Source organism: Mchenga conophoros, linkage group LG3 (assembly GCF_057382185.1).
Source record: "Mchenga conophoros isolate Kocher_MC1m ecotype Shallow Benthic linkage group LG3, M_conophoros_male_GT1.1, whole genome shotgun sequence".
In the NCBI taxonomy this organism is placed as follows: Eukaryota; Metazoa; Chordata; class Actinopteri; order Cichliformes; family Cichlidae; genus Mchenga; species Mchenga conophoros.
In genome coordinates, this window is record NC_140528.1 from 28,498,399 (window position 1) to 28,522,028 (window position 23,630).

General features: G+C 45.1%; 1 protein-coding gene across 1 annotated transcript in view; it reads left to right on the forward strand.

The window, feature by feature from the left end:
- Positions 1-2,306: 2,306 nt before the first annotated feature.
- LOC146577990 (retinal guanylyl cyclase 2-like) overlaps positions 2,307-23,630 on the forward strand; it is a 28,897-nt gene continuing 7,573 nt past the window's right edge. The window contains exons 1-20 of the mRNA XM_085256259.1: positions 2,307-2,418; positions 11,021-11,267; positions 11,826-12,056; positions 15,015-15,170; positions 15,251-15,393; positions 15,563-15,718; positions 15,861-16,010; positions 16,873-17,092; positions 17,258-17,333; positions 19,507-19,591; positions 19,802-19,918; positions 19,986-20,069; positions 20,222-20,398; positions 20,770-20,923; positions 21,126-21,269; positions 21,359-21,507; positions 21,602-21,765; positions 22,702-22,825; positions 22,896-22,964; positions 23,076-23,250. Coding sequence (XP_085112385.1) covers positions 11,030-11,267; positions 11,826-12,056; positions 15,015-15,170; positions 15,251-15,393; positions 15,563-15,718; positions 15,861-16,010; positions 16,873-17,092; positions 17,258-17,333; positions 19,507-19,591; positions 19,802-19,918; positions 19,986-20,069; positions 20,222-20,398; positions 20,770-20,923; positions 21,126-21,269; positions 21,359-21,507; positions 21,602-21,765; positions 22,702-22,825; positions 22,896-22,964; positions 23,076-23,250 — 2,812 coding nt within the window. The 5' untranslated portion in view covers positions 2,307-2,418; positions 11,021-11,029. The remainder of the gene's footprint in view (positions 2,419-11,020; positions 11,268-11,825; positions 12,057-15,014; positions 15,171-15,250; positions 15,394-15,562; positions 15,719-15,860; positions 16,011-16,872; positions 17,093-17,257; positions 17,334-19,506; positions 19,592-19,801; positions 19,919-19,985; positions 20,070-20,221; positions 20,399-20,769; positions 20,924-21,125; positions 21,270-21,358; positions 21,508-21,601; positions 21,766-22,701; positions 22,826-22,895; positions 22,965-23,075; positions 23,251-23,630) is intronic.

Genomic DNA, 23,630 nt, shown 5'->3' on the forward strand with positions numbered 1-23,630 from the left:
CTGCTGCTCCTTACACAGGAAGATGCCCTCTTACCACAGGCTGTGACACTACAGCGAGGTGCTGACATCATCAGCAGGAAGTGAAGACGTGACAACAACACAGGTGGATGCAAAGTTCCTCTCTCTCCACTGTGAGTGGATGTAGCTCGACCATGATTCTCTCTCTCCACTGTGAGTGGATGTAGCTCGACCATGATTCTCTCTCGCTCCACTGTAAGTGGATGTAGCTCGACCATGATTCTCTCTCTCCACTGTGAGTGGATGTAGCTCGACCATGATTCTCTCTCTCTCCACTGTAAGTGAATGTAGCTCGACCATGATTCTCTCTCTCTCCACTGTAAGTGAATGTAGCTCGACCATGATTCTCTCTCTCCACTGTAAGTGGATGTAGCTCGACCATGATTCTCTCTCTCTCCACTGTAAGTGGATGTAGCTCGACCATGATTCTCTCTCTCTCCACTGTAAGTGGATGTAGCTCGACCATGATTCTCTCTCTCTCCACTGTAAGTGGATGTAGCTCGACCATGATTCTCTCTCTCTCCACTGTAAGTGGATGTAGCTCGACCATGATTCTCTCTCTCTCCACTGTAAGTGGATGTAGCTCGACCATTATTCTCTCTCTCTCCACTGTAAGTGGATGTAGATTGACCATGATTCTCTCTCTCCACTGTGAGTGGATGTAACTCGACCATGATTCTCTCTCTCTCCACTGTAAGTGGATGTAGCTCGACCATTATTCTCTCTCTCTCCACTGTAAGTGAATGTAGATCGACCATGATTCTCTCTCTCTCCACTGTGAGTGGATGTAGCTCGACCATGATTCTCTCTCGCTCCACTGTAAGTGGATGTAGCTCGACCATGATTCTCTCTCTCCACTGTAAGTGGATGTAGCTCGACCATTATTCTCTCTCTCTCCACTGTAAGTGGATGTAGATTGACCATGATTCTCTCTCTCCACTGTGAGTGGATGTAGCTCGACCATGATTCTCTCTCTCCACTGTGAGTGGATGTAGCTCGACCATGATTCTCTCTCTCTCCACTGTAAGTGAATGTAGCTCGACCATGATTCTCTCTCTCTCCACTGTAAGTGAATGTAGCTCGACCATGATTCTCTCTCTCCACTGTAAGTGGATGTAGCTCGACCATGATTCTCTCTCTCTCCACTGTAAGTGGATGTAGCTCGACCATGATTCTCTCTCTCTCCACTGTAAGTGGATGTAGCTCGACCATGATTCTCTCTCTCTCCACTGTGAGTGGATGTAACTCGACCATGATTCTCTCTCTCTCCACTGTAAGTGGATGTAGCTCGACCATTATTCTCTCTCTCTCCACTGTAAGTGAATGTAGATCGACCATGATTCTCTCTCTCTCCACTGTAAGTGAATGTAGCTCGACCATGATTCTCTCTCTCTCCACTGTAAGTGAATGTAGCTCGACCATGATTCTCTCTCTCCACTGTGAGTGGATGTAGCTCGACCATGATTCTCTCTCTCTCCACTGTAAGTGGATGTAGCTCGACCATGATTCTCTCTCTCCACTGTAAGTGGATGTAGCTCGACCATTATTCTCTCTCTCTCCACTGTAAGTGAATGTAGCTCGACCATGATTCTCTCTCTCCACTGTAAGTGGATGTAGCTCGACCATTATTCTCCTACTCTCCACTGTAAGTGGATGTAGCTCGACCATGATTCTCTCTCTCTCCACTGTAAGTGGATGTAGCTCGACCATGATTCTCTCTCTCTCCACTGTAAGTGAATGTAGCTCGACCATGATTCTCTCTCTCCACTGTGAGTGGATGTAGCTCGACCATGATTCTCTCTCTCTCCACTGTAAGTGGATGTAGCTCGACCATGATTCTCTCTCTCTCCACTGTAAGTGGATGTAGCTCAACCATGATTCTCTCTCTCTCCACTGTAAGTGAATGTAGCTCGACCATGATTCTCTCTCTCTCTCTCTCTCTCCACTGTGAGTGGATGTAGCTCGACCATGATTCTCTCTCCACTGTAAGTGGATGTAGCTCGACCATGATTCTCTCTCTCTCTCCACTGTAAGTGAATGTAGCTCGACCATGATTCTCTCTCTCTCCACTGTAAGTGGATGTAGCTCGACCATGATTCTCTCTCTCCACTGTAAGTGGATGTAGCTCGACCATGATTCTCTCTCTCTCTCTCTCTCTCCACTGTGAGTGGATGTAGCTCGACCATGATTCTCTCTCCACTGTAAGTGGATGTAGCTCGACCATGATTCTCTCTCTCTCTCCACTGTAAGTGGATGTAGCTCGACCATGATTCTCTCTCTCCACTGTAAGTGGATGTAGCTCGACGTTGACGCTCTCCCTCCTGGTCTCTGGTCCTCCCTCGTTCACCCTGACATCATCTGCTTGGTTTTCCTTTGGACAGATGAAGCTCTGAGACAAAGGTAAACAGATCATTGATCGCTCGATTGATTGTTCTGATATTTGAGCTTCTGATGCTCAGACAGTCTTAGACTCTGTGTGTGCAGACAGGTTGTGTTTTGTCCTCTCTGATTTCCGATCCGTTGGAGCTCTCTCCCTGTTAAAAAGGAGTTCTTCCTTCCCACCTTCGATTGCCCCTCTAATATTGTAGGCTCTTTGACTGCTGCTGTAAACCCGAGCTGTATACATAAAGTTAAATTTTACCTGAATATAGGAAGCACGGGACCTGAGTGATTTAAGTAAATCTGTTAATGAGCTTGATCTTCTTTAAAACCAGCCAATCGGAGAGCTGCAGATCAAGTCTTGACCTCTCAGGTGTGTGTGTGTTTCCATGGTTACCATGATTGGATTAAAGGTGTCAGCGGATGCCCTCTGTGGGTTCAACCTGAGCATGTGTGGTCATAGTTACATACTCTGCTCTCTCTCTCCTGATGCCATGACTGAGGCAACACATTTGCACACACCATCATCGGTTATTGCACAACATGCATGTCTCTGGACAGCCTCTGGTGGCAGCCAGACAAAGGCAAGGCAAGGCAAGTTTATTTGTATAGCACAATTCAACAACAAGGTGATTCAAAGTGCTTTACAGAGACATTAGAAACAAGAACAAATAAAAAGCATGATTTAAAATTGATTAAAACAAGCAAATAAACTAACTAACTAATTAACAAACAAACAAACAAAACAGTATATAAAATCAAAACAGATAAAATCAGTAGTTAAATGTAAGTTTTGAAATTTAAGCTTAAAGTGTGGGTTTGGTGCTTTATTCAAATGCAGCTGAGAACAGGTGAGTCTTCAACCTGGATTTAAATAAACTGAGTGTTTCAGCTGATCTGAGGCTTTCTGGGAGTTTGTTCCAGATATAAGGAGCATAAAAGCTGAATGCAGCTTCTCCGTGTCTGGTTCTGACTCTGGGAACTGATAAAAGACCGGATCCAGATGACCTGAGGGATCTGGAAGGTTCATACTGGGTCAGGAGGTCACTGATGTATTTTGGTCCTAAACCATTCAGAGCTTTATAGACCAGCATCAGAACTTTAAAGTCTATCCTCTGACGGACAGGCAGCCAGTGTAAAGACCTCAGAGCTGGACTGATGTGGTCCACTTTTTTGGTCTTAGTGAGGACTCGAGCAGCAGAGTTCTGAATGAGCTGTAGTTGTCTGACTGATTTTTTAGGTAGACCTGTAAAGATGCTGTTACAGTAATCAAGCCTACTAAAGATGAATGCATGGACTAGTTTTTCCAGGTCCTGTTGAGACATCAGATCTTTTATCCTTGATATATTCTTGAGGTGATAGTAAGCTGACTTTGTTATTGTCTTAATGTGTTTTTCTAAGTTTAGGTCTGCATCCATCACTACACCCAAATTTCTCGCCTGGTTTGTGGTTTTTAGGTGTATAGATTGAAGTTCTCTGGTGACCTGTAATCGTTTTTCTTTGGCGCCAAAGACTATTACCTCAGTTTTGTTTTTGTTTAGCTGGAGAAAATTGTGGCACAACCAGTCATTGATTTCCTCAATGCATTTACCAAGAGCCTGTACAGGGCCTCGGTCTCCTGGTGACATTGTGATATATATTTGTGTGTCATCTGCATAGCTGTGATAGTTTATTTTGTTGTTGTTTATAATCTGTGCCAGTGGGAGCATGTAGATGTTAAACAGAAGGGGTCCCAAGATGGAACCTTGGGGAACTCCACATGTGATACTTGTCTGCTCAGATGTGAAGTTACCTATTGATACAAAGTATTTCCTGTTTTCTAAGTATGTTTTGAACCAGTTTAGTACAGTTCCTGAAAGACCTGTCCAGTTCTCCAGTCATTTGAGTAATATGTTGTGGTCAACTGTATCAAATGCTGCACTGAGATCCAGTAAAACTAGGACTGACATTTTTCCACTGTCTGTATTCAGACATATGTCATTAAACACTTTGGTCAGAGCGGTTTCAGTGCTGTGGTTCTGTCTAAAACCTGACTGGAAGGCATCATAGCAATTATTCTGTTTTAAGAAGTAACTGAGCTGTTGAGAAACTGCTTTTTCAATGATCTTACTTAAAAACGGGAGATTTGAGATCGGCCTGTAGTTGTTCATTTGTGTCTTGTCAAGATTGTCATTTTTCAGTATAGGTTTGATTACAGCAGTTTTTAGTGATTCTGGAAACACACCTGATAATAAAGAAAAGTTGACGATCTGTAACAGGTCTGACTCTAAAGTCTTTGAGACCTTTTTGAAAAAACTTGTTGGCAGGACATCTAAACAGCAGGAGGAGGAGTTCAGTTGACCTAAGATGTCCTCCAGGTCTTTGCTGTTAATAGGTTGAAACTGTTTCATGGTGTTTAAACAGTTTTTTGGTGGACACAGTACATATTCTGGATCTGCTGTTGATGTACCAATTGCTTGTCTAATTTTTTGGATTTTTTCAGTGAAGAATTTGGCAAAGTCATTGCAGGCCATGGTCGAATGAAGTTCAGCTGCCACTGACACAGGAGGGTTTGTTAGCCTGTCAACTGTAGAAAATAAGACCCGAGCATTATGGCTGTTTTTAGTGATGATGTCAGAGAAGTAGGACCTCCTTGCACTCCTCAGTTGTAAATTATAATTGTGAAGTTTCTCTTTATAGATGTCATAATGAACCTGGAGGTTTGTTTTTCTCCATCTGCGCTCAGCTTTCCTACACTCTCTTTTTTCATTTTTCACCAGTGTGGAGTTTCTCCATGGAGACTTTTTCCTTCCAGAGATAACCTTCACCTTAATGGGAGCAATAGTGTCCATTACATTTAACATGTTAGCATTGAAGCTATTGACGAGCTCATTGACTGAACCTCTGGGCAGGTCAGGTGTTAATGGGAAGACCTGGTTAAAAATTGCACTACTGTGTTCAGTTATACACCGTTTTGTGATCACTGTTGTTGATATATTTGTGTGGGCTGAGATTTTACTTTCAAAGAAAACACAGTAATGATCAGACAGGCCCACATCAGACACAGTAACCTTTGAAATGCTCAGGCCTTTGGAGATCAGTAGGTCAAGAGTGTGTCCTCTATTATGTGTGGCCTCTGTTACATGCTGAGTCAGCCCAAAGTTGCCCAGAGTGTTACTCAGGTCTTTAGTCCCTTTGAATGTTTGAATGTTAAAATCCCCAGCAATAATTACACAGTCAAAATCAACACAGATCACAGACAGCAGTTCACTGAGGTCATTAAAAAAGTCTGTGCAGTATTTGGGAGGCCTGTAAACATTAAGAAACACAACTTTGGATGGGGCCTTCAGCTGTAAAGCCACATATTCAAAAGACTGAAAACTTCCAGGAGATAGCTGCTTACATTGAAATGATTCATTAAATAAGACAGCAACCCCTCCTCCTCTCCTGCTCGCCCTGACCTCACTGATAAAACTGTAGTTAGGAGGGGTCGTCTCGATGAGAACAGCTCCACTGTTACTTTGGTCCAACCAAGTTTCAGTTAAAAACATAAAATCAAGGCTGTGCTCAGTGATTAAATCATTAATTAAAAATGTTTTCCCAGCTAAAGATCTAACGTTTAATAAAGCCAACTTAAGTGTTTTAGAGGCATTACTTGTCCCCTCGTGTTTGGGAGCAGTCTGTGGCACACAAGGTATGTTTACTATGTTTAAAGATCTTTTAGAGTGCAGCTCTCTGTGTTTTGACCAGGCCACATGTCTCCTGTCACCTAAAAGTACAGAGATTTTAAAACCTTCTAGTAAACAGGGTCCCAGCTTCTCCTGGGAAAAGTCACCACTGCCATAATCCTCGCAGCCCGGACCCTCCACACATCACGCATCAGACTGCGGAGACAGGGCATGAAGAGGAACTAAGGGGGGCGAGGCTGGGCAATGTGACTTCGATTGCTCTGTTGAGGGTGGGGCTCGATGGCGAACCTTTGGCCGCTCTGGTGGGGGGTTTATGGGGGACAAAAAGGGATTGGGACGGGGGGTAGATCTGAGCCCAGCATTGACCCGCTCCATCATCTCCTCAGTGAATTTCAGGTGTGGGGAGGAGGGAGAAAGGGAGGGGGAGGAGGGTGATGGCCTGTCAGGGGTTTGGGGGACTGGGGAAGATCCTGGTCCTGGTCGTTGGTGTTGTTGAGAGAGTTGGAGGCAAATAGGGACCCCTCTTCTTGCCTCAGATGTCTCTCCTTTCTGAGGCTCTTCCCGGGTGGGGGCAGATGGAGCTCCTCCTCAAGGTTTCTGCTGGGCTTTGTCTGTTCTTGGAGTACTGTTTGTTCCTCCTTATGAGATAACTCCTCGTTTATCTCAGCCTTGGCACCAAGCACATATGGATGACGTATGGAATAAAACAAGTTGGAGGTGAACAGTTTCACCCCTGACTTGTTAAAATTAAATCCATTTGCTTTGAACAGATGCCTGCGTTCCCAAAAAATATTAAAGTTGTCGATAAAGTGCACTGAGTGGTCAGCACATGCTGATATAAGCCATTTATTCAGTGTAAACAAACCAGTGAAAGCCTCCACCTGCTCTCCAGTTGCTGTACCTAAGGGTCCAAACTTTAGGATTTATGGTCTCTGAGGAGAACCAGTCACAAATGAGCCACAGCTGAGGGTCCTGTTTCAGAAAGCCGGTTCACTGAGGCTCAAGTCCTGAAGGGGGTCATGGTTCATAGTGGTCCTACACAAGCGGTCCTAGTCCCTTAGGAGGTTGAAGGTTTCCAGTGCCTGGTGGTTTGAGTGTTCAGCTTCAAGTCATCACAGTCTCTAATGTGGACTCAGACCTACCTTCAGATTAATTATCCCCAGAGGGAAGCATCTCTGTGACATCACCTGGAGACTCATCACAAACCCCACATAGTCACAGCTGCAGGAGGTCAGAGGAAATGTGGTCGTTTCAGAGGTTTTGACAGTCAGCTTTCAAACGCTGATACAACCGAGCATCCTACGTGTGGTTAACTGCATCTCATTCATAGTTACTGTGGAAATGACACTTAAGTCATGTGATGTCAAACAGAAGGTCTTCTTCTGAGGGTTTATTGAAGTATTCTCACCTTAAAACAGAGCGTGGTCCTCTGTGAAGGGGCCAGCAGGTCCCTGTGACCTTATCACCTTGGAGCTTCTAAATTCTTAATCTGTTATTCACTTTAATACCTAACACAAGATTAACCCTTTACAGCCGATCAGAGCGGGCACGCTCTGTTTTGCGTAACTATTTTTAAATCCCAGTAGCACTGCAACCACGTAAGCTAGTGCAAAATTTTTTTTTGCATATGAAACCGGAGGAGTTGTACTTACATCTTATGCCATCAGCTTGTCCTCGGTCACAGTTCCCTTCCACATAAAGCTTTGCAAAAACTGCATAAAAAGCGCTTGCAGGAACAAAAACATAATATTCCAGAAACACGCTTTGTGATCCGATCAGCTGTTCGTAACACTTCCTACGTTTGAATAGACGTCAGTGCGAACTTTTGCATTTCCGCCATTACCTGCCCGAAACCGGAAGTGACGTCATTTTTGCGGAAATGTAGTCTTTTTTACTATCAGGCCCTCAGAGCCTATACTCGTCTTTTTAAAAGTTTTCTTTGACTTTATGACTTTCTGTGTCGTTTCTGGGATGCTTACGACTCATATTGCACTGCTGGAAATAGTTTATTTTGATGCACATGCTGCTTTTTTGCAAATTTGCAGTATAATACTTATTTTCGTTTTTCCTGCAGTATATAAAAATTGGTGTATTTCAAAAATAAAACTATGAAGACACTCAAAATAAATTTCCTGTGGTAGGAAACTATTTTGTGCAACTTTTTTGTATTTACAGTTTTGAGGGATAAGCCTCTTAAATTTCTCTAACTAGAAATATATGTTAAAAAACAAAAACTTTTTGTAGTTTATTGCACTTTTTTGCAATTTATGTAATTACTATGCACTTAATGAATACATATTATTAAAATCTGGGCTATAATGGTTGTATTGATGTATAGCAACTTGAAATGCTCCCAAAAATGGCTCCACAGCAGGTAAAAATATGATATAAGCTCTGGCAGACTTGGTTCTATGGTAGGTCTTAAAGGGTTAAGGAGCAGATGTTAAAGGTAAGATGTTACATCATTCAGGTGGCAGGCTGGTCGTATAAACTTACAGATCATGTGATTCTGGCTACCCACAGTCCACAGTGACGCAGTGGTTAGCACTGTTGCCTCACAGCAAGTCCTGAGTGTGATTCCACTTTGAATTTGACTACATGTTCTTCTGCTGTCCATGTAACTGTGACATGTGACTGCATTGCGTCCAGAGGAAGCCAAACCCCGTAAAAGCATCAGTGTACATATGCAATGCTGGTCTACAAAATCTATTTAAAACAATAGCTTGCTCTTCTGTTTTGACTGGTATGTTTAGTGTAAATGTGTTTTCAGTGTTACAAACAAGTGATTCATACAGATTTCTGATGCTTGTCTCCTCTGAGTTGTATGTCAGCATTATTAAGTCTTATTACAGACTGCCAGAGCCAGTCCAGTGTTCCACAACCAGTGGATTCAGCCTTCCTCCTGAATCCGAGGGTCGACTACAAATCTCTTTTCCAGAACACTGGCACACACTTTCCCAGGAAAGCTGTTGAGTGTGATCCCTCTGTAGTTGGAGCACACCCTCTAGACCCCCTGCTTAAACAGGGCAACCACCATCTGGTCTGCCAATGTAGAGGCAATGCAACACTGCAGAAACGTAACCTTCAGCACCTTCTCAGTCCCCCAGCAGGACAATAGAGTTCCTTATTGGAGAGTTACTGAGCGTTATTACCCCCACCCAGTGACTCTAAGAAGGCTGGATGGGGTGCTGGAAAACTCTGTAGGGTCATTTGGCTCATACACACAAACAAAAATTAGGACTCATTCCACGACCACAAGGCGCAGGGAACCACCGGGGAAAACTCCAACAGCAAAGGCAGCCAACCGTGGCGATACATGTAGTACCACTCTGTCCGTGCCCTCACATCGAGGGTAACTCCAGAGGGGAACAGAGTCCAGGTCATCTATAGGAAACTGGTTGAGAACCAGAGCTATGCACTGAGGTCATCACATCTTAACCTCATGCACCAGCTCAGGCGCCTTTCCCACCAGAAAGGCGACATTCCATGTGCCACAAGCCAGTTTTGGAAGCTGAAAATCGGAGCGCCAGTACATCAGACTGTCTGGGGTGGCTGTAGCTCAGGTGGTAGAGCGAAAGCTTGGTGGTTCGATCCCTGGCTTCCTCAGGCTGCAAGCCAAATATCCTTGGTCAAGATCCCAAATTGCTCTCCGATGCATCCATCGGAGTATGAATGTGTGTGAATGTTACTTAGAAAGCACTTGGAAAAATGTGCTTGTGCGAATGGGTGAATGTACAAGTTGTGTACAGCGCCTGAAGTGCTCAGAAAGAGTAGAGATGCGCTATATAAGAACCAATACATTCACCATTTACCATCTAAGCACCCAACCCTACAGCCCCTCGTGTGGGTGGTAAGCCCACAGTCTTAAGCCCTGTCTTTAAAATGAACTGACATTGCAGGTTAAGAAGAAATGTCTGCCTACAGGAGAGAGGTTGAACGTCTGGTGTCTTGGTGCAGCCACAACAACCTGGTGCTGAATGCCCAGAAGACAGTGGAGATTATTGTGGACTTCAGGAAGCACACAGCCCCACTCCCCCCCATCATCCTGACTGACACCCCCATCACCTCTGTGGACTCATTCCGCTTCCTGGGTACCACCATCACCCAGGACCTGAAGTGGGAGCCCACCATCACCTCCGTCATTAAGAAAGCCCAGCAGAGGATGTACTTCCTGAGGCAGCTGAAGAAATTCAACCTGCCAACACGGACGATGATGCAGTTCTACACTGCAATCATCGAGTCCATCCTCACCTCCTCCATCACCGTGTGGTACGCTGGAGCCTCTATCAGGGACAAACAGAGACTGCAGCGTGTTGTGCGCTCTGCTGAGAAGGTGATTGGCTGCAGACTCCCATCTCTGCAGGACCTGTACACCACCAGGACACTGCGGCGTGCAGCTCGGATCTCAGCTGACCCTTCTCACCCTGGACACAGTCTGTTTGACCTGCTCCCCTCAGGCAGGAGGCTCCGGTCCATTCGCACCAGAACCTCTCGCCATAAGAACAGTTTCTTCCCCTCTGCTGTTGGACACATGAACAATAACCACATGATTGTCCCCGCCACTAACACATGACCCTACGCTGTGTCACTGCATCATTCCATGTTTGGCACTGATCACCACCTGCACTCATGTATATATCTTTCTACGTAGCACTCATAATTCTTATTCTCATGTATATATCTCACGTATATCTCATGCACATATCTTTCTTTCTACATAGCACTTTAATTCTTATTGTTTGCACTGAAGCACCGCAGCAATTTCCTAATGTTGTAAACCTCAACATCTGGCAATAAACCCATTCTGATTCTGATTCTGATTACGTGGAGGTTTCAGGTTCCTTGTTAACAGACAGTAGTTTGACAAACCTGAATCAGTTTTTTTTGTTTCATCTTTGTTCAGACGAGTTTGTGTTCTTGTTGACTTTCTAAAAATCTGTCTGAATCTCTGGCAGGTTGTCAGGATGCAGCTTCGATGGTTGCTAGGGGCGTGTCTGTGGTTGCTATGCATCGAAGAGGTTCGGACAACAACCTTCAAGATCGCCTTGGTCGGTCCGTGGTCATGTGACCCGTTGTTTTCCCGGGCGATGCCGACAGCAGCGGTCACGCTGGCGTTGTCCAGGTTACGGACTGACACCAGTATGAGCAGAGGGTACTGGTATGATGTCAAAGTGCTGGACGAGGACTGCTCTGCCTCCAAAGGTCTGTTATCCAATCAGCCAATAGGACCTTAAAATAAAGTTCAGTAAAATATTTAGAAAGAGATTACCAGTTACAGTTATGGTTAGTTACACTAGAACAAAGTGCTACAGGGTTAACCAATCACACAATGATGAGTTAGCAGCCAATTATTAGACCCCCTGTTAAAAGGGGGTTTTTCTTTCCCACTGTTGCCAAAGTGCTTGCTCATAGGGGGTCATGTGATTGTTGGGTTGTTCTCTGTATCTGTTATTGTGCGATCTACTATACAATGTAAAGCGCCTTGAGGTGACTGTTGTTGTGATTTGGAGCTTTATAAATAAAATTGAATTGAATGAACAATCAGAACACATTTAATAAAACCTTTAATTTGAAAAGTCTGCTTGTTAGTCACATATTAGACCACCTCCAAAGGATCATTAGACATTTAATCAGTCTTATCAACACACGCTTATTTGAAGTGTGTTTATCAGCTTACAGACTGGAGTAAGTGAACAATTTTTTATTTTCCTTATTTTTATTTGTGTGATATTTATTTGACCTTTGACCTTTTTATTTTAGCTCTGACCAACTTTGGGGACTTTGAAGGTTATGGCTATGCCTACATTGGACCCTTTAATCCCGCCCTCTGTCACTCTGCCTCCCTAATGACTGAGCATTGGGAGGCTGGACTCGCCTCTCCCGGTTGTCTAGATGCTGACTGGCCAAACCTGCCGCCACTGACTCCTCCCACCAGAGTCCTGTTCACCGTGCTCAGATTTTTCGGCTGGGCGCATGTCAGCATCATCACAGGTAAGGGTTTGACATCACAGTCAGAGTGGTGGGGTGGTTCTCACCATAATCTCTTCATTCAAACTTGTGTTACTTTAATTTAGTCTGAGCCGGTTATTTGATCTGAGCTTCATCATTTTAGACTGTTACACTCATATATTAGGCCCCCTTTGTTTGATTTTGGTGGTTTGACTTTTACTGCCCATCGGACTATAACTGCAGTGGTTCATTGGGACATCACAGAAGTGGAGGTGTTTTCTGTGAGGGCTTTAACTTAACCATTGTTACTTATGAGCTTCTGAATGGAGATAGAAGTGAGAGCTAGACCCAGTTTAACAGTATCGACATGTTCACCAGGACTCTTTCACCAAGGAAACTTCTTGCTGACATGAAATCCTCTCTGCCAAAGTAAAGTACAGAGATAGACAGAGACAGCTGGAGGTTCAACAGATCCACTGACCTTCTGATCCTCCAAGTCTGATTTCACCATTCTGAAGGAAAAAGGAGACATGGACCGAGCCCTTCTCTTTATGGACCCATCCAGGAGGACCTCAATTGTCCTGGTTGTCTGATTCCAACTTATTAAGGACAGCTTCTTAAAAGCTCAGATGATCTCCACGATCTTTGGTTCTTCATCATTTCAAACCAACCATCAACTAAATGATCCACACGAAACCTTGATGTCAGGGGGCACTCATTCGATTAATGTCCAGACGGCTGTGATCATCTCGTCTTCTCTGTGAGAGTAAAAAACAGAGCAGTGTCAGGTCAAGTGGCTTTATTGTCATTGCAACCATGTGCAGTATGAAACGAGACAGCGTTCCTCACACTGTTCCTCTCACTGTTCCTCACAGCGTTCCTCACACTGTTCCTCACACTGTTTCTCTCACTGTTCCTCACACTGTTCCTCTCACTGTTCCTCACAGCGTTCCTCACAGCGTTCCTCACACTGTTCCTCACACTGTTCCTCTCACTGTTCCTCTCACTGTTCCTCTCACTGTTCCTCTCACACTGTTCCTCTCACTGTTCCTCACAGCGTTCCTCACACTGTTCCTCACACTGTTTCTCTCACTGTTCCTCTCACTGTTCCTCACACTGTTCCTCTCACTGTTCCTCTCACTGTTCCTCTCACTGTTCCTCTCACACTGTTCCTCTCACTGTTCCTCTCACTGTTCCTCTCACTGTTCCTCACACTGTTCCTCTCACACTGTTTCTCTCACTGTTCCTCTCACTGTTCCTCACACTGTTCCTCACACTGTTTCTCTCACTGTTCCTCACAGCGTTCCTCACACTGTTTCTCTCACTGTTCCTCACAGCGTTTCTCTCACTGTTCCTCTCACTGTTCCTCTCACTGTTCCTCACACTGTTCCTCTCACTGTTCCTCACACTGTTCCTCACACTGTTCTTCTCACTGTTCCTCACACTGTTCCTCTCACTGTTCCTCTCACACTGTTCTTCTCACACTGTTCCTCTCAGTGTTCCTCTCACTGTTCCTCACACTGTTCCTCACACTGTTCCTCTCACACTGTTCCTCTCACACTGTTCCTCACACTGTTCCTCACACTGTTCCTCTCACACTGTTCCTCTCACTGTTCCTCTCACACTGTTCCTCACACTGTTCCTCTCACTGTTCCTCACACTGTTCCTCTCACTGTTCCTCACACTGTTCCTCTCACTGTTCCTCACACTGTTCCTCTCACACTGTTCCTCACACTGTTCCTCTCACTGTTCCTCACACTGTTCCTCACACTGTTCCTCTCACACTGTTCCTCTCACACTGTTCCTCTCACACTGTTCCTCTCACTGTTCCTCTCACTGTTCCTCACACTGTTCCTCACAGCGTTCCTCACACTGTTCCTCACACTGTTCCTCACAGTGTTCCTCTCACTGTTCCTCACACTGTTCCTCACACTGTTCCTCACACTGTTCCTCTCACTGTTCCTCACAGCGTTCCTCACACTGTTCCTCTCACTGTTCCTCAGACTGTTCCTCACAGCGTTCCTCTCACTGTTCCACACACTGTTCCTCTCACACTGTTCTTCTCACACTGTTCTTCTCACACTGTTCCTCTCACTGTTCCACACACTGTTCCTCTCACTGTTCCTCAGACTGTTCCTCTCACTGTTCCTCACACTGTTCCTCTCACTGTTCCTCTCACTGTTCCTCACACTGTTCCTCACACTGTTCCTCTCACTGTTCCTCTCACTGTTCCACACACTGTTCCTCTCACTGTTCCTCTCACTGTTCCTCTCACTGTTCCTCAGACTGTTCCTCTCACTGTTCCTCACACTGTTCCTCTCACTGTTCCTCACACTGTTCCTCTCACTGTTCTTCTCACTGCTCCTCACACTGTTCCTGACACTGTTCCTTACACTGTTCCTGACACTGTTCCTCACACTGTTCTTCTCACTGTTCCTCACACTGTTCCTCTCACACTGTTCTTCTCACACTGTTCCTCTCACTGTTCCTCACACTGTTCCTCTCACACTGTTCCTCTCACTGTTCCTCTCACTGTTCCTCACACTGTTCCTCACACTGTTCCTCTCACACTGTTCCTCACACTGTTCCTCACACTGTTCCTCACACTGTTCCTCTCACACTGTTCCTCACACTGTTCCTCACACTGTTCCTCTCACTGTTCCTCTCACACTGTTCCTCACACTGTTCCTCTCACTGTTCCTCTCACACTGTTCCTCACACTGTTCCTCTCACACTGTTCCTCTCACTGTTCCTCTCACACTGTTCCTCACACTGTTCCTCACACTGTTCCTCTCACACTGTTCCTCACACTGTTCCTCTCACACTGTTCCTCTCACTGTTCCTTTTGTGAACCTGCACGAGGTCTGGCTGACAGCTTTTACCCAGCATTTGCGTAAACATATGCATCACCCCGGCAGTTTGTTTAAATTGTGATCATCTTTGTTGTCTTAATTGTTTATCAGTGTTTCCTTTCTCCATCTCTTCTCCTCTGTTGTGTAGCTGCCACCGACCTTTGGGAGAGCACCGGACAGGAAGTGGCCTCTGCGCTCCGGGCTATGGGTTTGCCGATTGGGCCGGTGGTTACCATGGAACCAGGCAGCAAAGGCGGGGCTCGGGAGGCGCTGAACGAAATCAGAGAAGCCGACAAGGTCAAAGGTCAGAGCTAAGAGATGATCGTTAAGCTGCATCCCTGAACTGAACACATCAGATCAGAGAACTTTTTATTTCACCTTCAGTGGTCATCATGTGCATGAGCTCTGTCCTGATTGGTGGAGAGGATCAGAGGGAGGTACTGCTGGCCGCCCTGGAGATGGGGATGGTTTCCAATGGTTACGTGTTCATTCCCTACGACGCCCTGCTGTACGCGATGCCCTATCAGGTAACGACCAACAAGTTCTCAAGGAGGTTTTATTCCATTTTCTCCGATCCTCAAAAAAAAACCTGAGTCAAGCAAACTTTTCTTATTTACCACCCATACACCACCCCACTGTGTTTAACTAAAGGCTGAGTTCTGATTGGTTCCCTCCCTCTCTGTTTTATCCAATCAGCACACAGTCTTCAACCAGCTGACCAATAGCACGCAGCTACGTCACGCCTATAGTGCCGTCCTGACTGTTACCATGGCATCCGACCAGAGTTTCTATGAAGCTTTCCGCGAGGCTCAAATGAGCCGAGAGATTCACTCGGGTGTCTCCGCCACAGAGGTAAACAAACGAACAACAACAAACACGGGCTTTAATGTGCTGATGGATTCAGAGGTAAACAAGTAAATAACGTGTAAACAATGTGTACGTCCCCAGTAAACGAGAGAATCTAATGTGACAAAGTGTTGTCCTGTGTCTGCAGGTGTCTCCTTTGTTTGGGACTATTTTCAACATGGTGTACTTCGTTGCAAAGGCAGTGGAAGAGCGCCGTCAGGCGGGGAGTGGACACTGGGTGACGGGCAATCAGCTCATGAAATCAGATGGAGGCTTTGATTTTCAGGGTTTCAATCAGGTCACACAGATTTCAGCACTTGCTAGCTGAGTAACTGATGGAGTTGCTGCTTTCAGTATCAAAGCTGAGATAAAAGACGTTCTCCTCGTTTCCTTCAACAAACTGCTCCAGATCAGATAGACTCGTGACACTCAGAGGGAGAGAGGCAAAAACTACAACAAGGCACACTTCACGGTTTTTAAAACTATGACCTAAAACTCAAGTTTTGTTTTGTGGCAGTGAAGAGTTACTCGTGACTGAACCTTCTAGTGTCAGATGACTCTGATCTGGGAACAGTTCGTTCTGATTAAGTTAGACAGACTAATTGAGTCTCTGTGTCCACAAACACAAGAGTTTTAATAATTGTTTTTCACCACTTAATACAACATAATCACATCTATCCCGTCGTTAAGTGTTTGCATAAAGTTCTCTAAGGAGCTTGGAAAGATTTTCAGTGTACACTGAGAAGAATAGAAACCTCAACACTGAAGTTTACCGGAAACCGACACACATGGACCAGAACCTTTGACTCTGAAGTTCTCCAGAGGCAAAGAGGTAAAGAACTAATCATTTGACCCCGATGACCCAGGGTGAGAGCTAAAACCTGCAGGACCTCGAGGCCTGGAGTTTGAGAGGATCAATAATGGGTCAACAACCCTCTTAAGGGACACTCCCACAGACGCTTTTCTTTCCAAGCTCCTTAGACCATGATGACCTGGATGACTAAGAAACGTCACAGACATTTAGAATAAAGTTAATAAATTAATAATTTCTGAACCACAGAATTTGATTTGATCTTTTTTGTTTTGCATCATCATCATTTTCATCATGTCCTCACCTTAAACTCAATGGTACAATCAGCTCCTGTCTTCTTCCCTTTCAGGTGTTGTATGGAGGTACTGAGGGGCGTGGCCTGCAGGCCAGCTACGTAGTGTTGGACAGCGATGGCGACCGCCTCGTCCCAACACACTCACTCTCTCCGACGCACACCGACGGGACGACCGGAGGTCTGAGACCGCTGAGCCGTTCCTTTGTCTTCCCGGGAGGAAAACCCCCCTCAGCCAGCTTCTGTTGGTTTAATCCAGATGAGGCCTGCAGTGGAGGTGTGTTTACTGACCCACAGAGAGGGTGGGAGCTTTGTGTTTCAGTTCAAATGCGGTCTTAATTACACCTGTAGTTTCTGTATGTGTCGTGATTTAGTGTTCATGTTGACAAAAGGTTGTTGTCCGGCATGGCTATAAATGTGGAAACCTCTCCACTCCCTGCAGGTATGGGCGCTGTAACTGTGCTCTTCCTCTTCCTGTTGTTCTGCACTCTGCTTGGAGGCCTTTTCTTTTGGAACAGGTTAACACACAGGCTTAATCTCACACACTCCTCTCTAACGTACCTGGTGCTTATTCTGCTTTCAGTCTGGTTCTCGGTCATCCCGGTCATGGTAGTCTAAGAAGCTTGGAAAGAAAAGCGTCTCGAGTTCTTTAAGTTTCGTGAAGACGCAAAGCTTCTTGAGCTCTAACACCAAATGGTGGAATGACCGAGGTTTTAAGCCCTAGTGGGAGCTGTCCCTGGAGAGGGTCGTTGACCCATTGTTCATCATGTGACTCATCACATGAGCCGAGGTATTAGTGATGTGTTGGTCGTGAACAAAACGGCTCTTAGAGCCGACTATTTGAAGCTCCTTATTGGGAGCCGTGGGGTTTTTTCTTTCTCCCTCTCTCTCTCTCTCTCGCACTTTTTCCCGCTTCACTCAGCACGCGAGCCTTGTGCTGGGCAGAGGGGGGAGGGGCGGTAGTTACACTCAGTAGCACAGGAACAGAGCGGGAGGGAGAGAGAGAGCCAGGGACAACAACGTCACATTAGAAAGGTATAGTAATCATCCACAACTATTTTCAGTTGCAGATGATAAAGGACTCAGAAAGTTTATTCATGCAGGCCCATATGACAGAGAATATGCATCTTCTTTGTGTTTTCCTATTATAATTTATATTTAATTGTGTTGTGGTTTGCAGTGTTTTGTGTTGTTTCACTTTAAATTTGTGAAAGGAAAAAGTTGAAAATTTAAATAGTTAAAAGTTGAAATGTGAATAGTTGATTTTTGTATTATATGATTTATTTATTACATTTTATGTGGAGTGAATAAATAAAAGTATATTTACGGTGGCCCCTACAGACAAAACACGTACAAAACACAACAGAAGTGCTCCAGGATGCTCGGCGCAGTGTTGAGCCTTTGTTATCTTGTGGCTACACAAGCCAGCAAGTACCAACGACTGGATTTGGTGTGTGGTAGTAACAGGTAAATGAACATTTGTTTAAATTATTTGAATATATATGAGTGCCTGTGTATAAATACACAAACAATACACACATGCTTTCAATTGTGTAATTTAAGTGATCTAGTAGCTCTGCTTTGGAAGTTCAGTTCATGCTAGAAATGTGTTTTGGAGTTTGTACGTGTTTTGTCTCTAGGGGCCACCGCATATATTTATATATAAACATATATAAATAAAACCACTTTTTTTACATTAGTAATTCCTTTTGTGCATAATTTTATATTATTGTTAATAATAAATTAATTAAAGCAACAAAACAACCTGAAGAGCCGGTTGGGAGCTGAAAGAGCCGGGTCTCTAAAAAGAGCCGGAAATCCCATCACTACGAGGTATGAGGGTCATTTTTAGCAGACGTAGCCAACCTTTACATGGAGGAAGTAGAAAGTATGACTCTTGGCAGCACCTCGCCACTGGTGCAGACACGTGTATGCCACCTAACAGTTTGCTGTTTCTGGACTGTGCCGTGCACATAGAGGAGAATCGAAATCTCAACATTAAAGTTGACTGTAATAGAGAGAAGATGGATGATTTGAAAGAGGAGTGAAAGAAGCCATCTATGTCCACTGTAAATGACCATCTTTGAACAGAGGGCGGGGCTTATCACACCAACTGTCGGCCATCTGTAATCCAGTCTCTGATGCTTCCCAGGCGCCTTAAGGTCTCACAATGGGTTCACCCAAAACCTCTGCTTATAATGACTCACACCCACCTTGGCTCATGTAATGAGGCCATGATCAAGAGTGGGCCAGTGACCCTTTTAAGAGGCCACTCCCACTAGGGCTTAAATACCCAGGACTCTCCACTATATAGTCTTAGAGCTAAGGAAGGTTTCTCAGACAGAGCCTCTTTAAGAAACTTGAAGAAGTCCAGTAGTTTTTCTTTCCAAGCTTCTTGGATTTCTGCTGCTTAGTTAAAACAAACAAACAAACAAACAAACACACAAACAAACAAACAAACAAACAAACAAACAAACAAACAAACAAACAAGCCATAATCACCCTGAACTCACTGACGACATAGTTTCACCCCCCAGTCCAATGACTTCCTTCCATACACAATCGACCATCACCACTGTGTAACACTTCATTTAAGTGCAATGACCCACACTGTAAATATATAACACTACTTATGTTGTATATAGTGCTGCAGAACTGTGCACCTTTCTTTTCTCACGTGTCTCTGGACAGGAGTACTAAGGGAGCCGTGACAGCAACCAAAATGATCCTTACTCTGGACGACATCGTCTTCATCGATACTCAAGTCAGCAGGAAGGTCAGAGAATGTTTACTGGTGGTAACTTCTGTTCAATCTGGTACCATTGCTGGTACTGGTGCATCTGTAGTTCTGTAGAAAACTGGGAGCAGCGGGAGTACTAACAGCGAGGCATGTTTGACTAATGAGCTGATCAATGAGCTGATCAATGGGCTGATCAATAAGTTGATCAGTGAGCTACCTTTGGTCAGATTGTTGTTGTTTCCATAGAAACTCAACGATGAGTCCATCATGAAGAGTCTTTTGGAAATGAAAACTCCATTGCGATCGCTCGCTCGAAGTTATATCCTCACAACACCGGAGAGCTCCAACATCGGGATACTGGAGGTATTACCTGCACCTGTGTGAGCCTACCTGTCCTGTCACATTCCCTGATTGGCTGTGCTGTTTTCAGGGTGACTGGGTTTGGCTGAAGAAGTTCAGTACTGGAAAAACACCAACAGAAGCCAATCAAACCACCCAGAATATGTTCAGCCAGGTATGATGAGCAGAAAATCTACAATAGAAACACAACAGACACAGATTCTATTTGTTTCTGTGTTTTCTGTTCTGTTGTATGGCGCTACCATCTGTACGTGAAACAGATTAACAGTATTGCAGTATTAAGAGTATTTTCTGCCTGGTGTTCAGTTGCGGGAGATGCGACACGAGAACCTAAACCTGTGCCTGGGTCTGTTTGTGGACTCGGGGATCTTCGCCCTGGTGGTGGAACACTGCCCCCGAGGAAGTCTGGCAGACCTGCTGGCTGACGGCAACGTGAGGCTGGACTGGATGTTTAAATCCTCACTGCTCATGGACCTCATCAAGGTACTGCTGAACCTGGTGTTCACTTATATCTGCTATGAGTAGTGGTGGTCGGGGGATGAACTTTTTTGTTTTAATTGATGTTGATAGAGTTCATTAGATAATCACTGTTTGTACAATACTGCTACTTATACAACAACTGGTGCTGTGAGCATTACTCACACTAGTACTCTCTTATTATTAATAGTGCCATGATAAAACACTGCTGTCCTAATGAAGGATCTATGAACTAGTCTGATGAAGTTCAGGTTTCACGACTCGACTTCTAAGTCGATTAATTATGCAGCTCTATTCGACTTTATCTATGATATCTTTAAAGACTGTTTCATTTCTGATCAGACCGATCAGGTTACTGATATTTGTGTTTGTTTCAGGGCATGAAGTACCTTCATCTGCGAGGTTTGACTCATGGCCGTCTGAAGTCAACAAACTGTTTAGTTGATGGTCGCTTTGTTCTGAAAATAACAGATTATGGACTTCCTATGATCCTGACATCCCAGGGGATCAGCATTCCTGAGGATCCACACGGTAGAAACATGAGCATGCTCAGATGTTTGAAGTTTATCTCAGACGCTGTATCTCTGCTTACACGTGTGTTTATGTCAGAGGGCATATTAAGACTCTCCATCCTAACCCTAACATTAACCCTAATCATGAGCAAAACACAAACCTGTTCCAATAAAAACTGCAGCTGTCTAAAGGCAGCTGTGTTTCTCTTCCTGTCTCTCAGACATGCTGTGGACAGCTCCGGAGCTTTTGAGGAATCCGGTCTCAGGAGGTTCGTTTGCTGGAGATGTCTTCAGCTTCTCCATCATCATACAGGAAGTGATCTCCCGCACACTGCCATATGCCATGATGGACATGCCGGCTCATGGTGAGGGAGGATGTCTGATCAGCTGTGTCTCTTATAAACCGCCTGTCTCTTATCACCTGTTTGTCTCTTACCACATGTCTGTCTCCCAGAGATCGTGGAGCGTCTGAAGCAGCCTCCTCCTCTCTGCAGGCCGATCGTTTCGGTCGATGAAGCTCCTACCGAGTGTCTCACGCTGATGAATGAATGTTGGAATGAAGACCCGAGTAAGAGGCCGAGCTTTGATGACATTTTCAAACAGGTGAGCCGAGTCTCACTGCTGCCACCTGCTGCCTTCTACAGGCTCGGGGTTATTTTCTGATTTCATCTCGACTCCTTCGACAATCTGTTTGCAGTTTCGAGGTATCAGTAGAGGCAGGAGGGCCAACATCATCGACTCCATGCTGCGGATGTTGGAGCAGTACAGCTCAAACCTGGAGGATCTGATCCGAGAACGAACGGATGAATTGGAGATTGAGAGAACCAAGACAGATAAGCTGGTGGGGCAGCTCCTGCCAAAGTAAGACTAAAACAGTAAATTACTAGTAATAATTAGCAGTAATGTGAACTGGAGGTGTGGTCAGAGTCTCTGATGGGTGGGTGGATAAGAGTCCTTGAGAATAGAACTGTGTCGTTGGGCCTCGTTAATGAAGTTCGCTGCAGACAAGAATGATGCAGACTTTGGTCCTGATGGGACGCCGACTCCCGAGAGAGGAGTGGCCATGCTGGGAGGGTTTAGCCTGGCTCGGGGTTGTGGAGTTGCACAGGTGCTAATGAGAGGGCATGCTGCAGCCAATCACTCCTCAGGTTATGAATGATGAGCTGCATTGTGAATTTGGAGGAATGCCCCAACATGATCTTTGGTGAGTTTAACTTGTTCCTGTATCACAGGAAGTTCGTCCTCCGTTGTGCTCTTTTGATTTGAGCTTGTTTAGCTCTCTGAGGACCTGTGAGATGATAGCTGCTGGCAGGCTGAAAGGTAGCCCTGTCATAATGGACTCAGACAGGATCATTGATATGGTTGGTGCCAAGGTTTTCGACTCCACTGGGGGCAGATTCTGACACCAGGTCACCAGATAGTGACTCTTTCAACCGTAGTTGGATTCATCCCCATTCAGCCAAAACATAGCAGGTTGAGCATGGTAATCAGGTTCCTGTCTCCTGGACTGTCAGCACTGGTTATCTTCCAGGCTGTTTCGCTGTCAGGCAGCAAGTCTATGATCCCCCTGCAAGAGGAGTACATTTAGGCAGGAGGATTTGTTCTTTGGCAGACCAGGATGATGATGGCGTTAAAAGTGGAGCTAAACTGGAATCCATTATTGGTTCCTGCGGAGTCCTGGGTTTGAAGGATGAACTGGAGAGCCACGTTTAAACTTCTGGCCTGTATTTTGGCTGTTTGCGGCATGGTTACACTAAGCAATGAAATTCTTACTTTGCGAGTTCCCATTTGTTCCAGGTCTGTGGCTCAAGCTCTGAAGAAAGGGAAACCAGTCGAACCTGAACATTATTCGGACTGCACCCTTTACTTCAGCGACATTGTTGGATTTACAACTATTTCTGCTCTGAGCGAGCCCATCGAGGTACAAACTGTTTGAACTTGTTTTTGTGCATTTCATTTTTCAGTGTTTCACTAAACCCGTGTGTGTGTAGGTGGTCGACCTGCTGAATGACCTCTACACCATGTTTGATGCCATCATTGCTCTCCATGATGTGTACAAGGTAACACACTTCCATTTAAAACACGTGTCTGACCTAAACAGTGAAGATTTCTCTTAATTTCTGGATGATCTGAACAAAGACACATGAAATATGGTTCTGGTTTTGTTATAGGTGGAAACTATTGGAGATGCCTACATGGTGGCTTCAGGTGTTCCCAACAGGAATGGGAATCGACACGCAGCTGAAGTGGCCAACATGTCTCTGGACATCCTGCACTCGATAGGAAACTTTAAGATCAAACACATGCCCGAGATTAAAGTCAAAATCCGCATCGGACTGCACTCAGGTACACCTGTCGACCGTTATCTGCTCATTCAGTACCAGGACGTCAGGAGAGGGTTCATTTATCAGTGTAACTACTATACTATCAGCTTTCCTCATCTGAAGAATCCAGAGTATGTTCAGTGTGTCTCAGGTGTAAGTCACTCTTACTGTGGACACGTGTGGATGAGATTAGTGAAGCTCGACGTCTGTGGGCAACTGCTGAAAGATTTAGAAATGTCGGGAGTAGTGAGTAGAAGTGTCTGTTGACAGAACTGTTTTGGGAGACCTCAGGGCTGGCTCAAGTCCTGCCTCATCAGCAGCTGGTGCTCAGACCACAAGGATGGGAATGATATTTGAACCAGTCAGACTGGATTACAGTACCAGTTTTGGACAAAACAGTTT